Raw genomic sequence first — 17,310 nt, 5'->3', positions numbered from 1 at the left:
TAAGGTTTTGGCCACAGTCCTGGGGTTAGAACCCAGGTCCTCTTGTTGGCTGACAAACTGTTTAACCACACCCTTAAGCTGCTCGGAAGAACTGACCGGAAGAACTCAAGGTAGGCTTTCGCCTTTAGGCCCTTTTCTGTGTGCACCTGTGCATCTTCCATTTCAGCCATTTTCTACCCCAGAGCAGCACTGGAAACACCATGGAGCAGGCAAGAGTAGGCCTAAAACCAGGAAGCTGGGACTCCTGCAGGCAGGACTGTTAAGAATTTGAGCTGCCCTGGGGTATGTGGCAAAATCCTACCTATAAAAACTAAATGTAAGACCAGAGACTTGGGGGCCGGGTGGTGGGAGCACGCCTTTAATCCTAGCGCTCCAGAGGCAGAGGCAGGTTATCTCTGTGTTCAAGACCAGCCTGGTCTACTTCCAGGACAGCCTTGAAAGCCACAGAGAGAATAGAGACTTAGAGACTCGGGGAAGGAAGGACAGAGACCAACCACACACAAGTTCATGTCTAGCTATACTGGCAACTGTTAAATACAGGTATATTTTTTCATCTGACACACTCCAATCACACACCTCCTGCCCTCCCCCTCCAAATGCAAACCACCAAGCCTGTGAGGGGCCTGCCCATCCACTGAAGCAGGAGCAGGACGAAGCTTGCAGGCAGAAAGGCCTTGAGGTACACTTGAGGCTTCGAGAAGCCAGTGGGCTTGGTTCCAGATCAGGAAGGAGGGCGGGTGCAGCACAGTGACTCCTGATTGGGCCACTGGGAGCCAGTGGCTTCACAGTGGGTTGAGTGGATTGATGGCCATTCTGTCCTCAAGGGAGGCATTTCCAGGAGGGGACACTGGACCCAGGGGAAGAATAAGCTCTGGTCCAGAAGGCAGAAAGGTGACCGGTTCAAACCCCGTGCTCCCTCGAGGAAATGAACATGACACGCAGGGAGGCTTGCGGCCTGTCCTGGCATCCCAGCTGAGGGTTGAAATGGAGGACCTTTGCATTGTTTTGTCGTAGTCTTTGAGACCACCTCTCTGTTGCCCAGCCTGCCTGTGAACTACGTCCCTATGCAGCAGACGACCTTAAACTCCTGACCCTTACACTTCGGTCAGAATTACAGATGTGCACCACACCATGTTCACGAGGTGCTAGAGCTAGATCCCAGGGCTTCCGCACGCCAGGCAAGGACTCTGACAGCTGAACTCCCTTTCCAGCCCGGTATTCAACTGTTAATCCCTGAGGTGTCCCAGCTGCAGGGAGGTCACACAGATTTTAACAGGAGGTCCTGGGGACAGGCCTGCACATTGCATACTCTGTAAACCGTCTGACACTGAAGAGAAAAGGCAGATTCCTAGCTTCGGGGACCCAGGCTAAGCGTGGAGACTCCAGACAGGAGCACAAAAACTGAATTTGCCATCCAAGAAAGGCACAGCGGTGAGGAGTGTGAGGCTCCAAGACTGGAACCAGAGGGCTGGAGTGTCTGGGACAGGTTGGGTTATGGACCACACTGGCTAAGAGACCCTCTCAGCATCTGGAGTGGGGTTCAGGCACCCTCCCTCTGCAGGCGGGACACAGGACAGGCCAGGAGTGGGGTGGAGGGGCTCAGTTGCGCTCGTCGCCCAGGGAACTGGTGGGGCTCAGGGGCTCAGTGGGCGTGCTGAGTGAGCTGGAGGGTCCAGTGTCCACCGAGTTGCTCCTCTTGCTTCCGCCTGTGGAGGAGGAGCAGGAGGCCCGGCGTGGCCACTCTGGCGCTCGGATGTTGCGGCGGTCCTTGGCAGCCTCCTCTTCTTCATCATACCGCTCACTGTCTCCCCCCAGGGGTCCGTCCCGGGACTCCTCCTCATCCTCGCTCTGGTGTGGGCTGGAGTGCCGAGACAGTGAGGGCGATGGCGGCACGGAGGCTGGCCGTGGGTAACGGTACCCCTGGGTCTGCATACCCAGAGCAGGCGCAAACACGGTGAGTCCCTAGTCACCCACTAAGCCCAGTCCCTGCCCAGCCAGTCCCTGGCCCGCACTGGCCCCCACGCCACTTACCGCATCAACCTCATGGGGCTCATAGGTGAAATGATCCGGAAAGGCCTTGGCAAGAGCCATGTGACGTGCAGACATGTAATACTGGGCAGAAAGGAAGGCAAAACGTGTCAAGGACAGGCTAAACTCCAGCTACTGGTCAATAAATCTCTGACACTTCCTTTGTTTGGTTTTGTTTTTTGAGACGGGGTTTCTCTGTGTAGATCTGGCAGTCCTGCCAATTCAGAGATCCACCTGTCTCTGCCTCCCAGGTGTGAGGCACGGTCTCCATGCTGTGCCTCCTCTAGTAGATTCGAGGTAAGGGTCTACAACTCCACTGCTGTCAACGGTGGACTCCAGGCAAGGGCTCTGCAGCAAATTCCACTTGGTAATTAGCCCAGGGCAGCACACAGACAGCAATGTCCTCCTGCCTCACCGTCCAGCCAGGCTCCATCCGCTCGCCTTTAGGCAAAGGAGCACACTGGGCAAACTTACCGCATCTCTCCTGTGAAAGGTCCTTACGTAAATGCAAATATTCCATCCGGGCTAGGCATGGACAATCCTCCAGTCACATCTTACCAGAGGGCAGATGTGTCCTCTCATCAATACTGTTCTGGCCACACTACATGCAAATGAAGAGGACTCTGGCCAGATGCTAGTTCTGGTTTTTTGTTTTCCCGTTTTGGTTTTTTGAGGGAGGATCTCTCAGTGTAGCCCTGGCTTTATTAGAACTGGCTATGTAGGCCAGGCTGGCTCTGTGAAGACACGGAGCCACCTACCTCTGCCTCCAAGTGCTTTAATTGAAGGCGTTCATTACTACACCTGGCTTTCTGTTAAGATTTATTAACTATACAGTGGTCAACCTGCATGTATTCTGCCTGCAGGCCAGAAGGGGGCGCCAGATCTCATTATGGATGGTTGTGAACCACCATGTGGATGCTGGGAATTGAACTCAGGACCTTTGGAAAAGCAGCCAGTGCTCTGCGCCATTTCTCTAGCCCCTATGCCTGACTTTCTTTTCCTTTCATGCATGTGTATGTATGAATGTGTGTGTGTGTGTGTGTGTGTGCCTACATACAGAGACCAGAGGACTATTCCAGGTGTCATGCCTCAAGTGTTCCTTTTTAAGATTTATTATTTAAGGTGTGAGTATATGTACATACACACACACACACACACACACACACACACACACACACTATACATATGCATATATGTATATTGCATTAGTGTTTTGCCTGCATGTATGTCTGTATGAGAGAGTTGGATTCCCTAGAAGTTGAGTTACAGACAGCGTTGAGTGAACCTGGATCCTCTGGAAGAGCAGCCAGTGCTCTTAACCACTGAGCCATCTCTCCAGCCCCCCCCTCATTAATTTCTTAAAGAGACAGCAATTATTATAAGCAGGAGACCCTTCCCTATCTCTGGCCTCTTTGTTTTGGGGTTTTGAGACAGGGCTTCCCTGTGTAGCTGTGGCTGTCCTGGAACTCGCTCTATAGACCAGGCCGGTCTTGAACTCACAGAGATCCATCTGCCTCGGCCTCCAGACTGCCGGGATTAAATGCATGCGCTGCTACCACACCCGTCCATCTTCAGCCTTTTAAGGCTGCAGAACCAGAGGAGGCTAAGGAAAGGGAAGTCGGTCATACCCGGCCTAGGTACTTCCAATCCAACAGATCTGACAGACGTTCTGTGCGATTCCGCTGGATGATGCGCTGTCGCCGGCTCTGCTGACAGAAGCTGTAGAGGAAGGAGGTGAGCTGCGAGCACGAATCATCCAGGCTGCGGAACCTCCGATCCAGAATGTAAATGCCTACAGAAGCAGGGATCAGGGCTTGTTAGGGGGGGAAAGTCTGAATTGGGCCAGGACCTCATGCTGCCCTTCTTTTGCACTGACCATAAGCTGAGGGATCTGCGATGTGTTCTTCCATAAAGCAGCCGAAGCCTGAGAGGTTGGTGGAAATGCTGGGGATGCCCATGACGGTACACTCCGCTGTAAGGCCAAGAGTAGGAACTGCATACTCAACAGGTTTCTCCAGCCTGCTCCGCAAGAGGTGCCTCTACACTGCCACCTGCTGGCAACTGAGCCAAGTGCACCCCCGCTGCACCTGTAAGCAAGGGTGCGGAGGGCCCCCCCCATTTCTAGGAAGGGAAGCTAAGAAAAAGTCCGTGATGAAGAAGGCACTTATTTATGGAACGCTAACTAATGTTGGGATCACATAAAGAACTTTACTTAACCATCACCACATTAAGATATTTGGTGTTACTGGTTTTTGAGATTTATTTACTTTTATTTTTTATGTGTATGGGTGTTTTGCCCACAGGCACGCAGTGTCTGCAGAGGCCAAAAGAAAGTGTTGGATCCCTGGAACTAGAGTTAGCAGCCATGCGGGCGCTAGGAATTGAATCTCATGATGTAGGCTATCCTGGAACTCACTTTGTAGACCAGGCTGGCCTCAAACTCACAGAGATCTGCCTGTCTCTGCCTCCTGAGTGCTGGGATTATAGGCGTGTGCCGCCACCGCCTGGATCGGTCAGTGTTCCATCTCTCCAGCCCCTGTTGTTTGAAATAGGGTCTCATGTAACCCGACAGCCCTGAACTGATTAGGTAGCCAAGGATGACCTTGAACTCCTAATCCTCCTGCCTCTGCATCCCATTAATTAGCATCACAGGCACACATGTTAGTTGCTAGGTAGTGGTTTGCTTCTGAGGGTTTTACTGTGGAGCCTGAAGTTTGCCTGGAGAGCACCCTAGGTTTGACCGTACACACGGGCCGTAGTGGTACAGACTTGTCATCCCAGCACTCTGGATGTAGAAGCCAGAAGATCAGGAGTTCAAGACCAATCTTGGCTATATAGCAAGTCTGAGAGGCACTGGGAACCGTCTTGTTCACACTGGGGAACTGGAGACGGGGTTATCAGTAGCAAACATTGAAAATTAACTCCAGTCTTCTAGTTCTGGGCCCTGTAGACTTCTGTGTCACAAAAATGTACTCTGGAACAGAATGGGTTCTTACCGCCATCCCTAAACTGAGGAGCCACGTTGCAGGTTCATCCCAGGGCTGAACAAGAGCCCCGCCCTCTGCCACCCCTCACTTCCTGCACTCACCAGGCGTGTAGCCCCAGGGCTCATAGTAGGAGGGGAAGACCCCAAGGTGACAGCCACGGACAAACTCTTCATAGTCCACCGGGAGTAGAGGGCTTGTGGAGGAGAGGAATTCTGGGTGAAAAATCACCTGCCGATGGAAGAGAAGAGCTCAGCTACTTCCTAACCACCCAGCGGAGCCCAGAGAGGGCACATTACTCTAAACATACACAGCAAAGCAGACAACTAGCCAAAGGCTTCAGCTGGCCTCAGAAGGGTTCTTTCTCAATAGTGCATGTGGTAGAGTGAATAAAAATGGCCCCATAGGCCCAGGGACGGACAAATTAGGAGATGTGTTAAAGTAGCTGTGGTCTTGTAGGAAGTGTGTCACTGGGGTGGGCTCTGAGTCTCAGAAGGCCAAGCCAGGACCAGTGGCTACTGTCTCTTCCTGCTGCCTGCAGATCACGATGTAGAACGCTCTGCTGCCTCTCCAGCACCATGTCTGCCTGCAAGCTGCCACACTTCCCTCCATGAAGATAGTGGACTAAACCTCAGAACTGTAAGCTGCCCCAAGTAAATGGTTTTGGTTTTTTTTATAAGAGTTGTCACAGTCGGCTGGGCGGTGGTGGCGTACACCCCTCATCCCAGCACTCAGGAGGCAGAGGCAGGAAGTTCTTCATGAGTTCAAGGCCAGCCTGGCCTTCAGAGTGAGTACCAGGACAGGCTCCAAAGCTACAGAGAAACCATGTCTTGAAAAAAAAAAAAAAAAACCAAAGAGTTGTCTTGGTCATGGTGAATAAATTACGGATAAATTGTGATGCCCAAGGACTACCCTTCCCCCCTGCCACACCCAAGCCACCACGGCCAGCTCTCACCTTCACACGGTCAGTACTACTGTTGAAAAGGCCAATTCGGCGAATGGTGGTCAGGATGGGGTCTGAGGAGTCGTCCAGCATGTTGTGGGTGCACACAGGGGGGAAAGATTGCCGCTGCAGAGACCACAAATGCGGTGGGGGTTGGGTCAGGAGAGGGACAGGCAGTTTGGTACTTGCTCATGGGCTGTGGTGACCCGGGAGCTGAAGAAGCCCCCAACAGAGGACCACAAGTTCAAGACTGGCACCCATGAGCAAAAACAAAACAGTAACAGGAAATCCCAGCTAACTCGAGGCAGAGCTGGTGTTAAGGTACTCTACAGATTATGAGGAAGTGTCTGTATTTTGTTCTATACGCCTGCCTGTCCTTCTAGAAACCCCAAGGAACCTCACTAAGATGGAAGCAACCATATGATTTCACTGTCCTTTCAGTTGATGGTAACCATGTAACATAAACCGGAATGGCAGCAGAACGCCGACTCTGCCCCCGGTGCCCCCCAAAGGAGTCCTAAAGGAAATGTAAATGCCCCCAGGCAAGGAGACAGTTATGTCCATTCGACAGCAAGCTCTAAGGGCAGCTGGATGTTGTAGTTTTCATATTCCTCCCACCAGGAGCTTCAACACAAAGATAGACTGACAGGAAGTCTTAGATCCTGAAGAGTTCTTTGCATCACACACACATTGGCAGTATAAAGGGCCAAAATCTACAACTCCTAGCAGCCCCATGTAAGCATTATTCATGAATGAAGCAGCTGCCTCGCTTCAGGAATATTTTATCCAAAAGCACATCCTACCTCATTAGTGCATATTAGCTGTCTAGACTCCAAAACTCAGCCTCACCAATGTGGACCATAGGCACCAAAGTCCCTTGACCCTCTGGAAATGAAAGAACTCTATTCCCAGAAGCCTCAGGGGCAAAGGAAGTCAGTCAATAAATCGCAAAATGTAGTTCTCATTTTGTGGGCCATATCACCCATCCACTTAATTCCAACATCAGGAATCAGAGGGTTCTGTGGGAATCAAGACACAGCCACAGAGCTGGGCTAGGTGATGCACGCCTGTAATCCCAGCACTCCAAAGGCAGAGGCAGGTGGATCTCTCAGTTAGAAGCCAGCCTGGTCTACAGACAGATCCAGGACAGCCCGGGCCAAGCAGAGTAAACTTATCTTTAAAAACAAAACAAAAATTACCACCAGCACCACCACTAAAAATTTACCTTGGACTATTTCAACCCACTAAAAAGTAACTCCTTGCCGTCTGTCTCTGATCCAATAAGAGCCATGACTACCAGGTGAAATCTTTGGGGATGTTTTAACTTCTGGAAACCCTAGTTGTCATCGATTAGAAATGCATTCGGACAGCATCCTAGGTCTGTAGCTGAGATTTCCCTCCCTTTGATGTATCCTCCTCACCTGATGTCTCCACCAATGTATTTTTAAAAGACCTTATGTGATTTCTTTCTTTGTTCCGTTATCATAAAATTACAAAACACTGTTACTATGTTGGAACATGGTGTTCCAGGTGACCTGAATCTCTGTTCCAGATCCATGGCCATACTTTGCTCCACAATAAACACACACACACTCTCTCTGTCTCTCTGTATCTGTCTCCTTCTCCTCCCTCTCTCTCTCTGTCTCCCTCTCCTCTCTCTCTCTCTGTCTCTCTGTCTGTCTCCCTCTCCTTCTCCCCCTCTGTCTCTCTGTCTGTCTCCCTCTCCTCCTCCCCCTCTGTCTCTCTGTCTTCCTCTCTCCTCTCTCTCTCCCTGTCTTCCTTTCCTCTCTCTCTCTCTCTCTCTCTCTCTCTCTCTCTCTCTCTCTCTCTCTCCGTCTCCCTCCCTCCCTTTCCCCCCATTTCTCTCTCTTTGGTTTTTTGAGACGGGATTTCTCTGTGTAGCCCTGGCTGTCCTAGAACTCACTCTGTAGACCAGGCTGGCCTCAAACTCAGAGATCCTCCTGCCTCTGCCTCCTGAGTGCCGGGATTAAAAGCATGCGTCACCACCGACACCGACCTGAATAAGCACTCACGCTCCTATCCCTTTCGGGGTGGAAGTTGTGTTTTTACATTGACATTTCCCTGGATCTCAAAAGTCCACCCAAGAGAACAGAACCCTTTGGGACAAGAGGCTTAGGAAACGCTGGCAACGGCCAGCATTCTCCTCAGGGTGCAGACCGTACCTGAGTAGCAAAGATGGCTCTCTTCATCATGGTGAAGTCTTCCTTGTCCAGCATCTTGTTCATGTCTGGGAGGCTCCCCCTGCAAGGGGAGGGGCAGGCATTTGGAAATGAAGTAATGGGACAGGTTAGTCTACAGACGGGAAGAGAGCCAGGGCTGGCCACTCACACTAGTAAAGATTCGTAGAGCTTCCTCCCGAACTTCTCCTTAACTGTATTGGCTGTGTCCCTGGAAGGCAGAGAGAAAATATCACAGACACACCAGCTACCACTTGTCAGGCTTTGGGGGCAACAGAGAAACCATCCCTTGGGGACTTCTAACTGGAGGCTGGGGACTGACTGAAGAAGGCTTGCGCTCCTTGAGATGGGTGACGGTGGACAGGTGGTCTTCTCCTCCGTGACTTCAGTGACTCATCTATGAGATGAGTAAAAATAGACTCAACCTCAGGAGTCGCAGAGAGCCTGAGAGGTCAGGAGAAAGCCTGGCCACAGAGCCTTCCAGAAATGTCAGCTATTATTAGGGTTTGGATGAATCTTGGACAGTGATGCTGGGCCCTGCTTTATAAACAAGAGGAATAACATTCGCAGAGAGGAACGTCCTGGCACACAAGTTCGGAAAGACTATCACCCTACCGTCTCATGACTTACGCTCTTCCCAGGGATGCAGCCCACACCCTCCCCAGGACATGCTGGTCCAGCCACACTGGGTCCCTCTCCTCTTTCCCCCCTCTCCCTCTATCTGTCCCACCCCATGCCCTGGAAGCCTGGCCTCAGTATGCTGCCTAGTATGACCTTGAACCTCTGACCCTCCTGCCTCCCTTCCAAGTGCCCACCACATGGGACTGGTGGACAAGGAATGCACGGGTTGCAAAGAGTAGGAAATAGGCTCAGTGAGTTCGGCTGTATACCAAGGAAGGCCACAGTGGGTGCCAGGGCAGACACTTTCCCGTGGACCACCTGCCCTCATTACGTGCTCACACTTGTCCAGCCAGGCCACGTGACTTCATTAGGAATGGGTGTGGCATCCTGACCATGTCAGAGATAGCCACAGAGGGCCATGGACACAGTAGGCATGGACACACGGGGTCTGCAAGACTGCTGACCATAGCTGCTTGCGCACGGCTTGGCCCTTCAGGGTTTCCACGTTGAAGTTGTTGGTCCGCGCCGGCATGATGAAGAACGCAACAACTGTTTGCTCACTGCCGTTCACCTGGGCCGAGAAGCAGAGGGACGTCAGGGCGCTGGGCTCAACCATGCCATCGCTGCTAGGAATGATGGGACTTGTGGTTTTCTTTTTTTATAATATAGGAGATTAAAATCAAAGTCTCCTGAATAGATAGGGACTCTACCACTGAGCCACACCCCCAGCCCTGTTTTTATTTTGATACAGGGTCTCAAAATCGTCCAGGCTGATCTTAAACTCGCTCTGTAAATAAAAGTTGACCTTGAACGTTTGATCCCTGCTTCAGCCCCCAACCTCCACCATCCCCAGCACCGGGATAATAGGCACAAACCACTAACCCTGACTTCTGATCTTTCTGGGTCTCTACGCTCTGCTCCTACCCAAGAGTTTCCATAACCACCTTGCAGGTCTCTGTTCTCCCTGGCTATATACACATTGCCTCCTCTGGCTCCCCTCACGGACCAGGCCTTACTCTGAGCAGATAGTTCAGCCGGGCCAAGGCTTCCAGGAACACATCAGCTCCCTTGTTGGAGAACTCGTAGCGGCCAGCAATAAAGAAATACAAAGTCTTGTCTAAGTTGAAGTCCAGGTGTCTAAACAAGCCACAGAAAAGAGTAAGACCCCAGCTCCCAGTCCCAAACACCCACAACTAAACACTGAGTCGAACTGGAATCCAGATGCAGAGGGAGAGGACAAGACCAGGCTGCAGAAACACATAGAGACAGCTGACCTGAACAAGGAGGAGCTAACGGGCCCCCATACTGATAGCTGGGAAGCCAGCATGGGACTGACTCAGGCCCCCTGAACATGGGTCTCAGCCAGAAGGACTGAGCAGTCTAAGGGACCTCAGACAGTGGAGCCAGGATGTATCCCTGGTGCATAAAAGGACTTTGCGAACACATCCCCCATGGAGGGACACTCCCTTAACCTAGAGACAGGAGAGAAGTTCTAGTCCCTACTTCACATGACGTGACAGATCTACATGACCCCACCTGGATGGCATTGCCCTACATGTGGAATGGGGGTGGGGGATGGGAGGGGAGGGTGGTCAGGGTGCATGTGGGGGGCAGAGAGGGTAAGAGGGAGGGAGGGAGAGGGAACTGGGATCAATATGTAAAATAAAAAATAAATAAACAAATAAAAAAACAAAAAACCATTTCACAACCCTACTGACTTTAAGGTGGCAATTAAATTTTCATCTCCTCTCACACCAGCAGCCAAAAACATGTGAATGGAAAAATGGAAATGGCTTTGACGTATGTGGGGCTTTGAGATTAAAGAAAAGAAAGAAAGAAAGAAAGAAAAGGTCGTACTCTAGGGCGAAAGCATTTTTTACATTGCACAGAGAAGAGGGGACATGCGGGCTGTAGGGTTTTCTCCTTAGATGGGTATTTACTCCACTACCCACCTCAGAGCTCTAGGTGTGAGGACGCAACTGCTGTCCTGGACCCAAGGACCGAGGGACCCAAACCTTCGCCCTCTCCCTGAGGCGTGGGAGTCGCCTTTGCTCAGGGCTAGGGGTCCTGACCAGCCCGCCTCCACCAGACCCAGCAATCTCCACCCCGCAGCCGCTGGCTCACATACCCATAAAAATGGCCACGCACAAACTCCTGGATTCGAGCTTTGCTCTGAGCATGAAGATTCTGGAATTCATGCATAGCAGAGAACTTCTTCACATTCAGCCCATTAGGGGTCACAATATCTAGGATTGCGGGAGAAGGTTGCATTTCATTTCTTCATTCGGTCATTGATTGCCGACTAAAGGAAGGGAAAGTGACTCTCCTGTCACAACTCAGCTCCACGTGACTGATGCAACGCTGCTACTTGACCCTTCTTTACTTCTTATTCATTTTTAGATTTATTCTTTTTATTTGAATTTGATATGTCCAGGTGTTTTGCCTGTATGTATGTCTGTGTACCGTGTGTGTGTGTGTGTGTGTGTGTGTGTGTGTGTGTGTGTGTGTGTTGCTTGTGGAGGCCACAAGAGGGCGTCAGATCCCCTGGAACTGGAGTTACAGATGGTGTGAGCCACCATGTGGGTCCCAGGGATTGAACCTGGGTCCTCCAGAGGAACGATCAATGTTCATACACTCGGGCAAACACACACAAACATGCAAGTAAAAAACAAATAACCCTTTCTTAGAATGTTATGAGGGGAGGAGATGGTTGAGCCCCAAGAAGAATGAAGACAAATACTGCATCGGGGCCAAGCGTGCTGGAGCAACTAATACTGGCAACACTGTGCAGCTGAGGTGCTTTAGTAACTGAACCCTCAGTTTATGACTGCCCCAGAGGCCCAGCGGTGGTGGCGCACGCCTTTGATCCCAGCACTCAGGAGGCAGAGGCAGGCGGATCTCGGTGCGTTCGAGGCCAGCCTGGTCTACAGAGCCAGGACAGCCAGAGCTACAGAGAAACCCTGTTTCCAAGAAGAAGAAGAAAAAAGAGTATCCCAGAGTATACAGTGAGACCTTGGCTCCAAAGGAAAACAAAGGAGAGGAGGGCCAGTGGGAGGAATGGAGCAGTGGCTCCCGTTTCCAAGCGGGAGGGAGGCTGCGCCCCAGATTCCCCCACAGTCACCGGTGTGCAGGAGCTGAGGTACTGAGAGTTAGCTTATGAACACACTAACTTTCGATTTTATAAAGAAGGTCTACAGCATGCCATGGGAGCTGGGCATGGTTAAGTGTGCGGGTAACCCCAGCACTGCAGGTAGGGGAAGGCAGGTGCATTCTGGGAGCTTAAATAGCCTCCGCAAACAGCAGACTCCAGGTTCAGTGAGGGACCCTGACTGTAAAAGGTGTTAGGTCGGAGAAATGGCTCCACAGCCAAGCCAGCTGACCGCCCTTCCATCACCTACTCCAGGGGTTAACGCTGCCTCTAACTGCATCTTCTACCCTCTGTGAACGCGCACACACTCACGCACGCGCACACACACACATTCACTCGCGCACACATGCACACGCACTCACACACATGCATTCACACGTGCACACGCACACACATGCACACACTCACACGCGCGTGTGCACACACACACCTGGTGCACATACCCACTCACAAGGACACACACACATACCACATATACATAAATAAATAACATAAACCTCTAAAAAATAGGGTAGTCACAGAGAGGACACCTGACACTCTCTTCTGGTCTCCACACACATGCACAGAAATATAAACCGGTGTGTATCACACACACACACACACACACACACACACACACACACACACACACCCCAAATCAACAAAAAATTACAACCCATATTAGGATGTAGGGCAAAGTTTAGGAGCACATGGGGCAGGGTGAGCGAACCTAGTCGTAACCTTACTTTATTCAAAAACAAAGCTACTGTATTTGCATCCCTTTCAAAAATTACAGTAAAAGAAGCTATAGCTCCTATTGGTCCTCGGGATACAGTCGGCCAGCTTCATTTACAAGTTACCATCTCAACCCAGGACTTCCCAAGTCGATGATCTATTCCCTGTGGTAAAATAAAACCGATGTGGGGCCCAGCATAGTGTCTTATCTCATCCACATGTGGGGCCCACAGCTCAGACTCTACCTGGCTTCCTCTTGAGGAGGTGCTGAGCCTCAATGGCGGTGATCTGGGACACAGTGGTGAAGACATGAGCACAGTGGGCAGCTGCTCGCTCCATGCAGTAGCGATGATAGATCTGCCTCTCACCAGCTTCCTTGTCCACATTGAACTGGGCAGGAGGGAGGGAAGTCAGGGGCCGAGGCCTGGGGTCAGACTCAGGTCTGGATTAGGGTCCCTCCCGAGGGAGGCTGGCAGCCGAACTCTGAGAATAGGGCTGTTCTCTTGGGTTTGAGGGAAGGTCTGCCCCGGTGTCTAAGGGTGAGGGCTGGGAGCCTGGACTCTTAGGAGCGTGGTCCCCTGCCAGAGCTGTGGGCTGCCATGCCAAGCATGTCTCCCATGCTTCCAGCTCACATTCTCCAGGTTGTTGTAGAAGTCCACGGCACCGGCACACAGGTAACGGCCCAGCAGCGTGGCGTGGGTGGTGAAGATGGTCGCCACTGGCAAGCGCCGGGCCCGGCACAGACACAGACCGATGCCTGCCAACCATTCGTGGAAGTGGGCAACCACATACGGCTTCTCTTCATTCTGGGCCAGGAACTATGGGGCAATAAGGACGGGGTCACTGTGTTACCACATGTCACACAGGGAACCAGCTCTCCCCAGCATGGACGTGGGAACGGGCGAGAGGTGACATATAAAGCAGGAGAACCCCACAGACAGGCTACTACACCCTGCGGCAGGCCAACCAGCCAGGCTTATCCCCACAAGTCGATGGGAATTGGTTGGTTTGCCAATCTCTGAATCCTGCTAAGTCTGAACTGAAAGGACCAACATGTCCTCGTCCCCAAGTCCTGCTTGCAGTCCCAGGAGACTTGGTACGTCATCAACGGCAGTGGACTTTTTAATGAGTAAAAAACAGGACCAAAACTTCCAGACTGCTTTGAATCCAGTAGCTCCTGTCTGTCCTAGGGCATCACAATTAAGTTTCTTAACATTTTTAAAAACCATAGAATGTGTGTGTGGGGGGGGGGCAGATTCCTGGTTCTGAAACCAACTCTAGTGCACAAGCATCGAGTCCTCTTCCAGTGCTTAGCTATCAATCAACTAGAAAGGAACTCCCAGAATCCCTGCGACCCAGCTCGCTACTGACAGGACGGCCCGGGCGTGGGTAGAGAGGCTGAGGTGGGGTCTGTAGTAGGGCCTACCTCACCCAGGAACCAGGTGGTGAGGAAGCCAAACAGGACAGCATCATTGGCTTCACGGTCATACCAGGGCACCCCGATGTTGCAGGTGTCCCACAGCTCGCCCTTCCAACGCTCCAGGGCCCAGGCTGAGGCCCCCACATCCAGGAGCACCACTAGGGGTCCCCCCTCGATCAACCAACGTCCAAAATACACCTAGGAGAGAGGCAGAGGGAGGCCGGGACAGGCTCGCCTCAGCCACTAGCCTCGCCCGCTCATGCCTGGTAACTGAGCTAGCGCGCTTCCCCTCACCCAGATCCTCATTTGGGCCCCTGTAACCGCCACCTGCTATTCTTCTCCTCTGCCTGTTGGCCTGTTTTATAATCTAACAAGGTCCTGTCTAACAACCACAACTGCGCTTTCCTGAAACGCCATGTCCTATTCCAGTCCTCATTAGCCATTTTCCTCCTGGGGCTACAGGTGTAGACCGCTGCTCCAGCCGATGGAAATGCTCTGTCCTCTGCCCCAGCCAGAGCTTCACTGGGGTACCCCTCCCCCCCCCAGCTGTTGTCTGCCCTTTTGCTGGGAGGGGCCTATTATTAGGAACAGCTGCCCTGGGGGAAGGATGTGGCCGCTCTGGGGTCCTGTAGGGACATGGTCTGGCCTGGATGCTGGAGCCCACCCCAAGCACAGATTGTGCTCGTCTCTCCCGGCCCCTAGTCTGGCTGTGACTTCTGCCTCCGCCTCCCAAGTGCATAGACTGACTGACAGCTCTCTGTGGTTAAGACTGAACACAGGGAACCACACTCAACGGGGGCTCTACCAAGCCTCAACCCCGGCCCCCTACTGGGGATTCTAGGCCAGGGCTTCACCACTGAGCCCCGCCCCTTTCTCCTCTCTTAGGCCCCTGGATCTGCTCATCTTAGACTCTGTCTCCCTCTCTCTCCTCTGTTCATCAATATGCCATCTTTTCCCTGCCTGGCGATTGTTCTTTATTTTGTTTTATTTATTTTGAGGCAGTACCTTGTTATGGTCCAGATGCTGGAATCACAGGTGTGCACATGACACCTGGCTCTGGCTATCTTTCTAGCGCCAGCTTGTTTCTACCCTGTGGGTGTGAGGACCTCAGCTTACATCCGAATCCATCCACCTGGCCTTTCACAGACATCTGGTACCCGCCGGCCTTCTGCCCCTGACCCCGCACCTGTCTATCACTTTCTTCTCTAGGTCTGCCGAGAACCTACTACCCATTGGTATCCAGGCCTCCTGTCAGACCCCTGCTGGCAGCCCGTGTCCCCGCGCCCTGGTAGGGCTGTGTCCCACCTTACAGCCCTTGCTGTTCATGGAATCCAGAGTCCTCTTCAGCTCGGGAGTCGGGGGCTCCAGTAGCTCTACCTGGGTCCTCACACCCTGCTCCGTGTAGGGTCCCACCAGATAGTAGTTGTCACCCCATTCATCGCCTGTCACCTTCGCCTTCGTCTGCAGCACAGTGTAGATGCCACCCACTGTGGGTCAAAGCACAAACGGACAGCCAGCTCCACCACTGGTCCACAGCTCTGCGACAGGGACGGACGGGACGCAGACAGGGAGTCAGAGGAGCTAGGGGCTTGGGTCGTGGAAAGCCGCTTGAGGGCAGCCTTCTTGGGTCTACTGGAGAGAGCGGACTGAGATGAGGTGCTGAGGGAGGAGCTGGCTCCAGGTAGAGTCCTGGTCCTGGGACAGGAAGCACTCCTAGTCTGAGGGGATTAGGCTCCGGAAGAACAAAGGTTGGAGACCCAGGTTTAGTGCTTCCCACTTTCAGATGCACTGGGAAGAATGGTACATGGCCCCACCCAGCTTCCCAGTTACCTAAGGGAAGCTGGGATTAACATTCATCACTTCCAGGGGCCCTGGGCTGGGGCACAGGCACACAGGCCCTGGCCCTCCTGTGACCCCATCTCAACTTTAGGAATCTGGGTCCTCAGCTTTTCCATCTGAAACCAGTACCCTGGCAGTACACAGCCCTGATCTGCCATGCTAGGAAACCCAGTCTTTTTTTTCCACAAGATCCAGAAAATGAAACACTCAGATCCACGCAGCCCGGCTCCTGCGGGTTCCAGCCTACCCTCCACGCGCAAGAAGCTGGTGGTCCTAGACTCCCATACACTCAACTGCGAGCTGTGGGTTCCTCCCGTCCTGGGGCCCAAACCCTGAGCGTTCCCATTCCAGTGTGCAAGTCATGGGACTACAGGCAGACACCTCTCCCTCCTGACAGGAAGCCACGGCTCAGGCCTGGGCAACTGTTTCCCACCTTGGCCCTAAGAATTCGAGTCTCTACCCCCGCCCCCTTATCTTTACACTAGTCAGGTCCGTCATGCTCCCTCACAATCCACGAATCCCAACTTTTAGGAGCAGACTTCCTAGTCCACAGCCACATCCTCTGGAACACAGATCCCAAAGCTCCAGTCGTCGTCGTCCCCCACCCCACCCCACCCCACCCCACCCCCACCCCCGGTCAGACGCATCAGCGCCTTCCCCTTTCAGGTCCCAAGTCTCTCGGCCCTCGAGAACCTCCCTCCAAGACCCAGGAATTTTTCTCTGAGTGCCCTCTTCCCTACATCGCAGGACCTGAAGCCTCCTACTATCTTAAGAGTAATCTCTCGTTCCTCCCCCCCCCCCAGGGCCTAGGACCTACTCCTGCCCCTCCACAAGGACACAGAAGTCACAGGCGCTTTTCACAGGACCCAAGCGTCCCCCCATCCCCCACGCAGCTCTGTGCCCGTATGAATCAGTTTGGGGCCCCCATCGTCGACTGCCCTCCTCGGTCAAGGGGCCGAGGCGGGCGCTCTCACCCTTGTTGGCCACCTCCCAGGCCACCTCGAAAAGCACTGTGTTCTCCGGGTCGAACTCATCCTCCCAGTCCTCCAGTCCTGGAAGCGAGGACATGGACAGACTGCGGCTGAGAGGCATGGCTGCTACGAGCCGGGGGCTTGGAGCACCAGAAACGGAAACCGGAGAGGTCGGCTGGGACTGCACCAGACTTGGTGACCCGCCGAGTTAGCGGGTGTCCCACGGGAAGCTTGCAAAGCGCTCCCCTTCCTATTGCACGACCGCACCCCCGCCACGGAGCGCTCCGACTCAGGTAGGCAGCGCGGCGACGCTGAGTCGGGCGGGCAGCTGCAGTGAGGCCTTGTGGCCGCCAGGAGGCACTGCCCGCCCTGCTGCTCCAGCACGATTGGTCCGCATCTGGGGGACGGACTGCGGCGTCTTCTTATTGGCGGGTGGGATCCAGA

The 17,310-nt window shown here is 53.0% G+C and overlaps 1 protein-coding gene across 1 annotated transcript; it reads right to left on the bottom strand.

Moving 5' to 3' along the window:
• Nucleotides 1–502: 502 nt before the first annotated feature.
• On the bottom strand, nucleotides 503–17,179 carry Gys1 (glycogen synthase 1). Its single transcript, XM_051174160.1, has 16 exons — nucleotides 16,870–17,179; nucleotides 15,362–15,543; nucleotides 14,063–14,254; nucleotides 13,269–13,454; nucleotides 12,882–13,026; nucleotides 10,903–11,020; nucleotides 9,791–9,911; nucleotides 9,239–9,345; nucleotides 8,305–8,364; nucleotides 8,139–8,217; nucleotides 5,968–6,081; nucleotides 5,117–5,243; nucleotides 3,905–4,000; nucleotides 3,657–3,820; nucleotides 2,032–2,112; nucleotides 503–1,926 (listed from the first exon to the last, which is right to left on the bottom strand). Exons 1-16 carry the CDS (start codon nucleotides 16,985–16,987, stop codon nucleotides 1,600–1,602), a joined length of 2,217 nt encoding a protein of 738 aa, XP_051030117.1. The 5' UTR covers nucleotides 16,988–17,179; the 3' UTR covers nucleotides 503–1,599.
• Nucleotides 17,180–17,310: the final 131 nt, after the last annotated feature.

This window comes from Phodopus roborovskii, unplaced genomic scaffold (assembly GCF_943737965.1).
Source record: "Phodopus roborovskii unplaced genomic scaffold, PHOROB, whole genome shotgun sequence".
NCBI lineage: Eukaryota > Metazoa > Chordata > Mammalia > Rodentia > Cricetidae > Phodopus > Phodopus roborovskii.
This window is presented reverse-complemented; position numbering and strand designations above follow the sequence as displayed.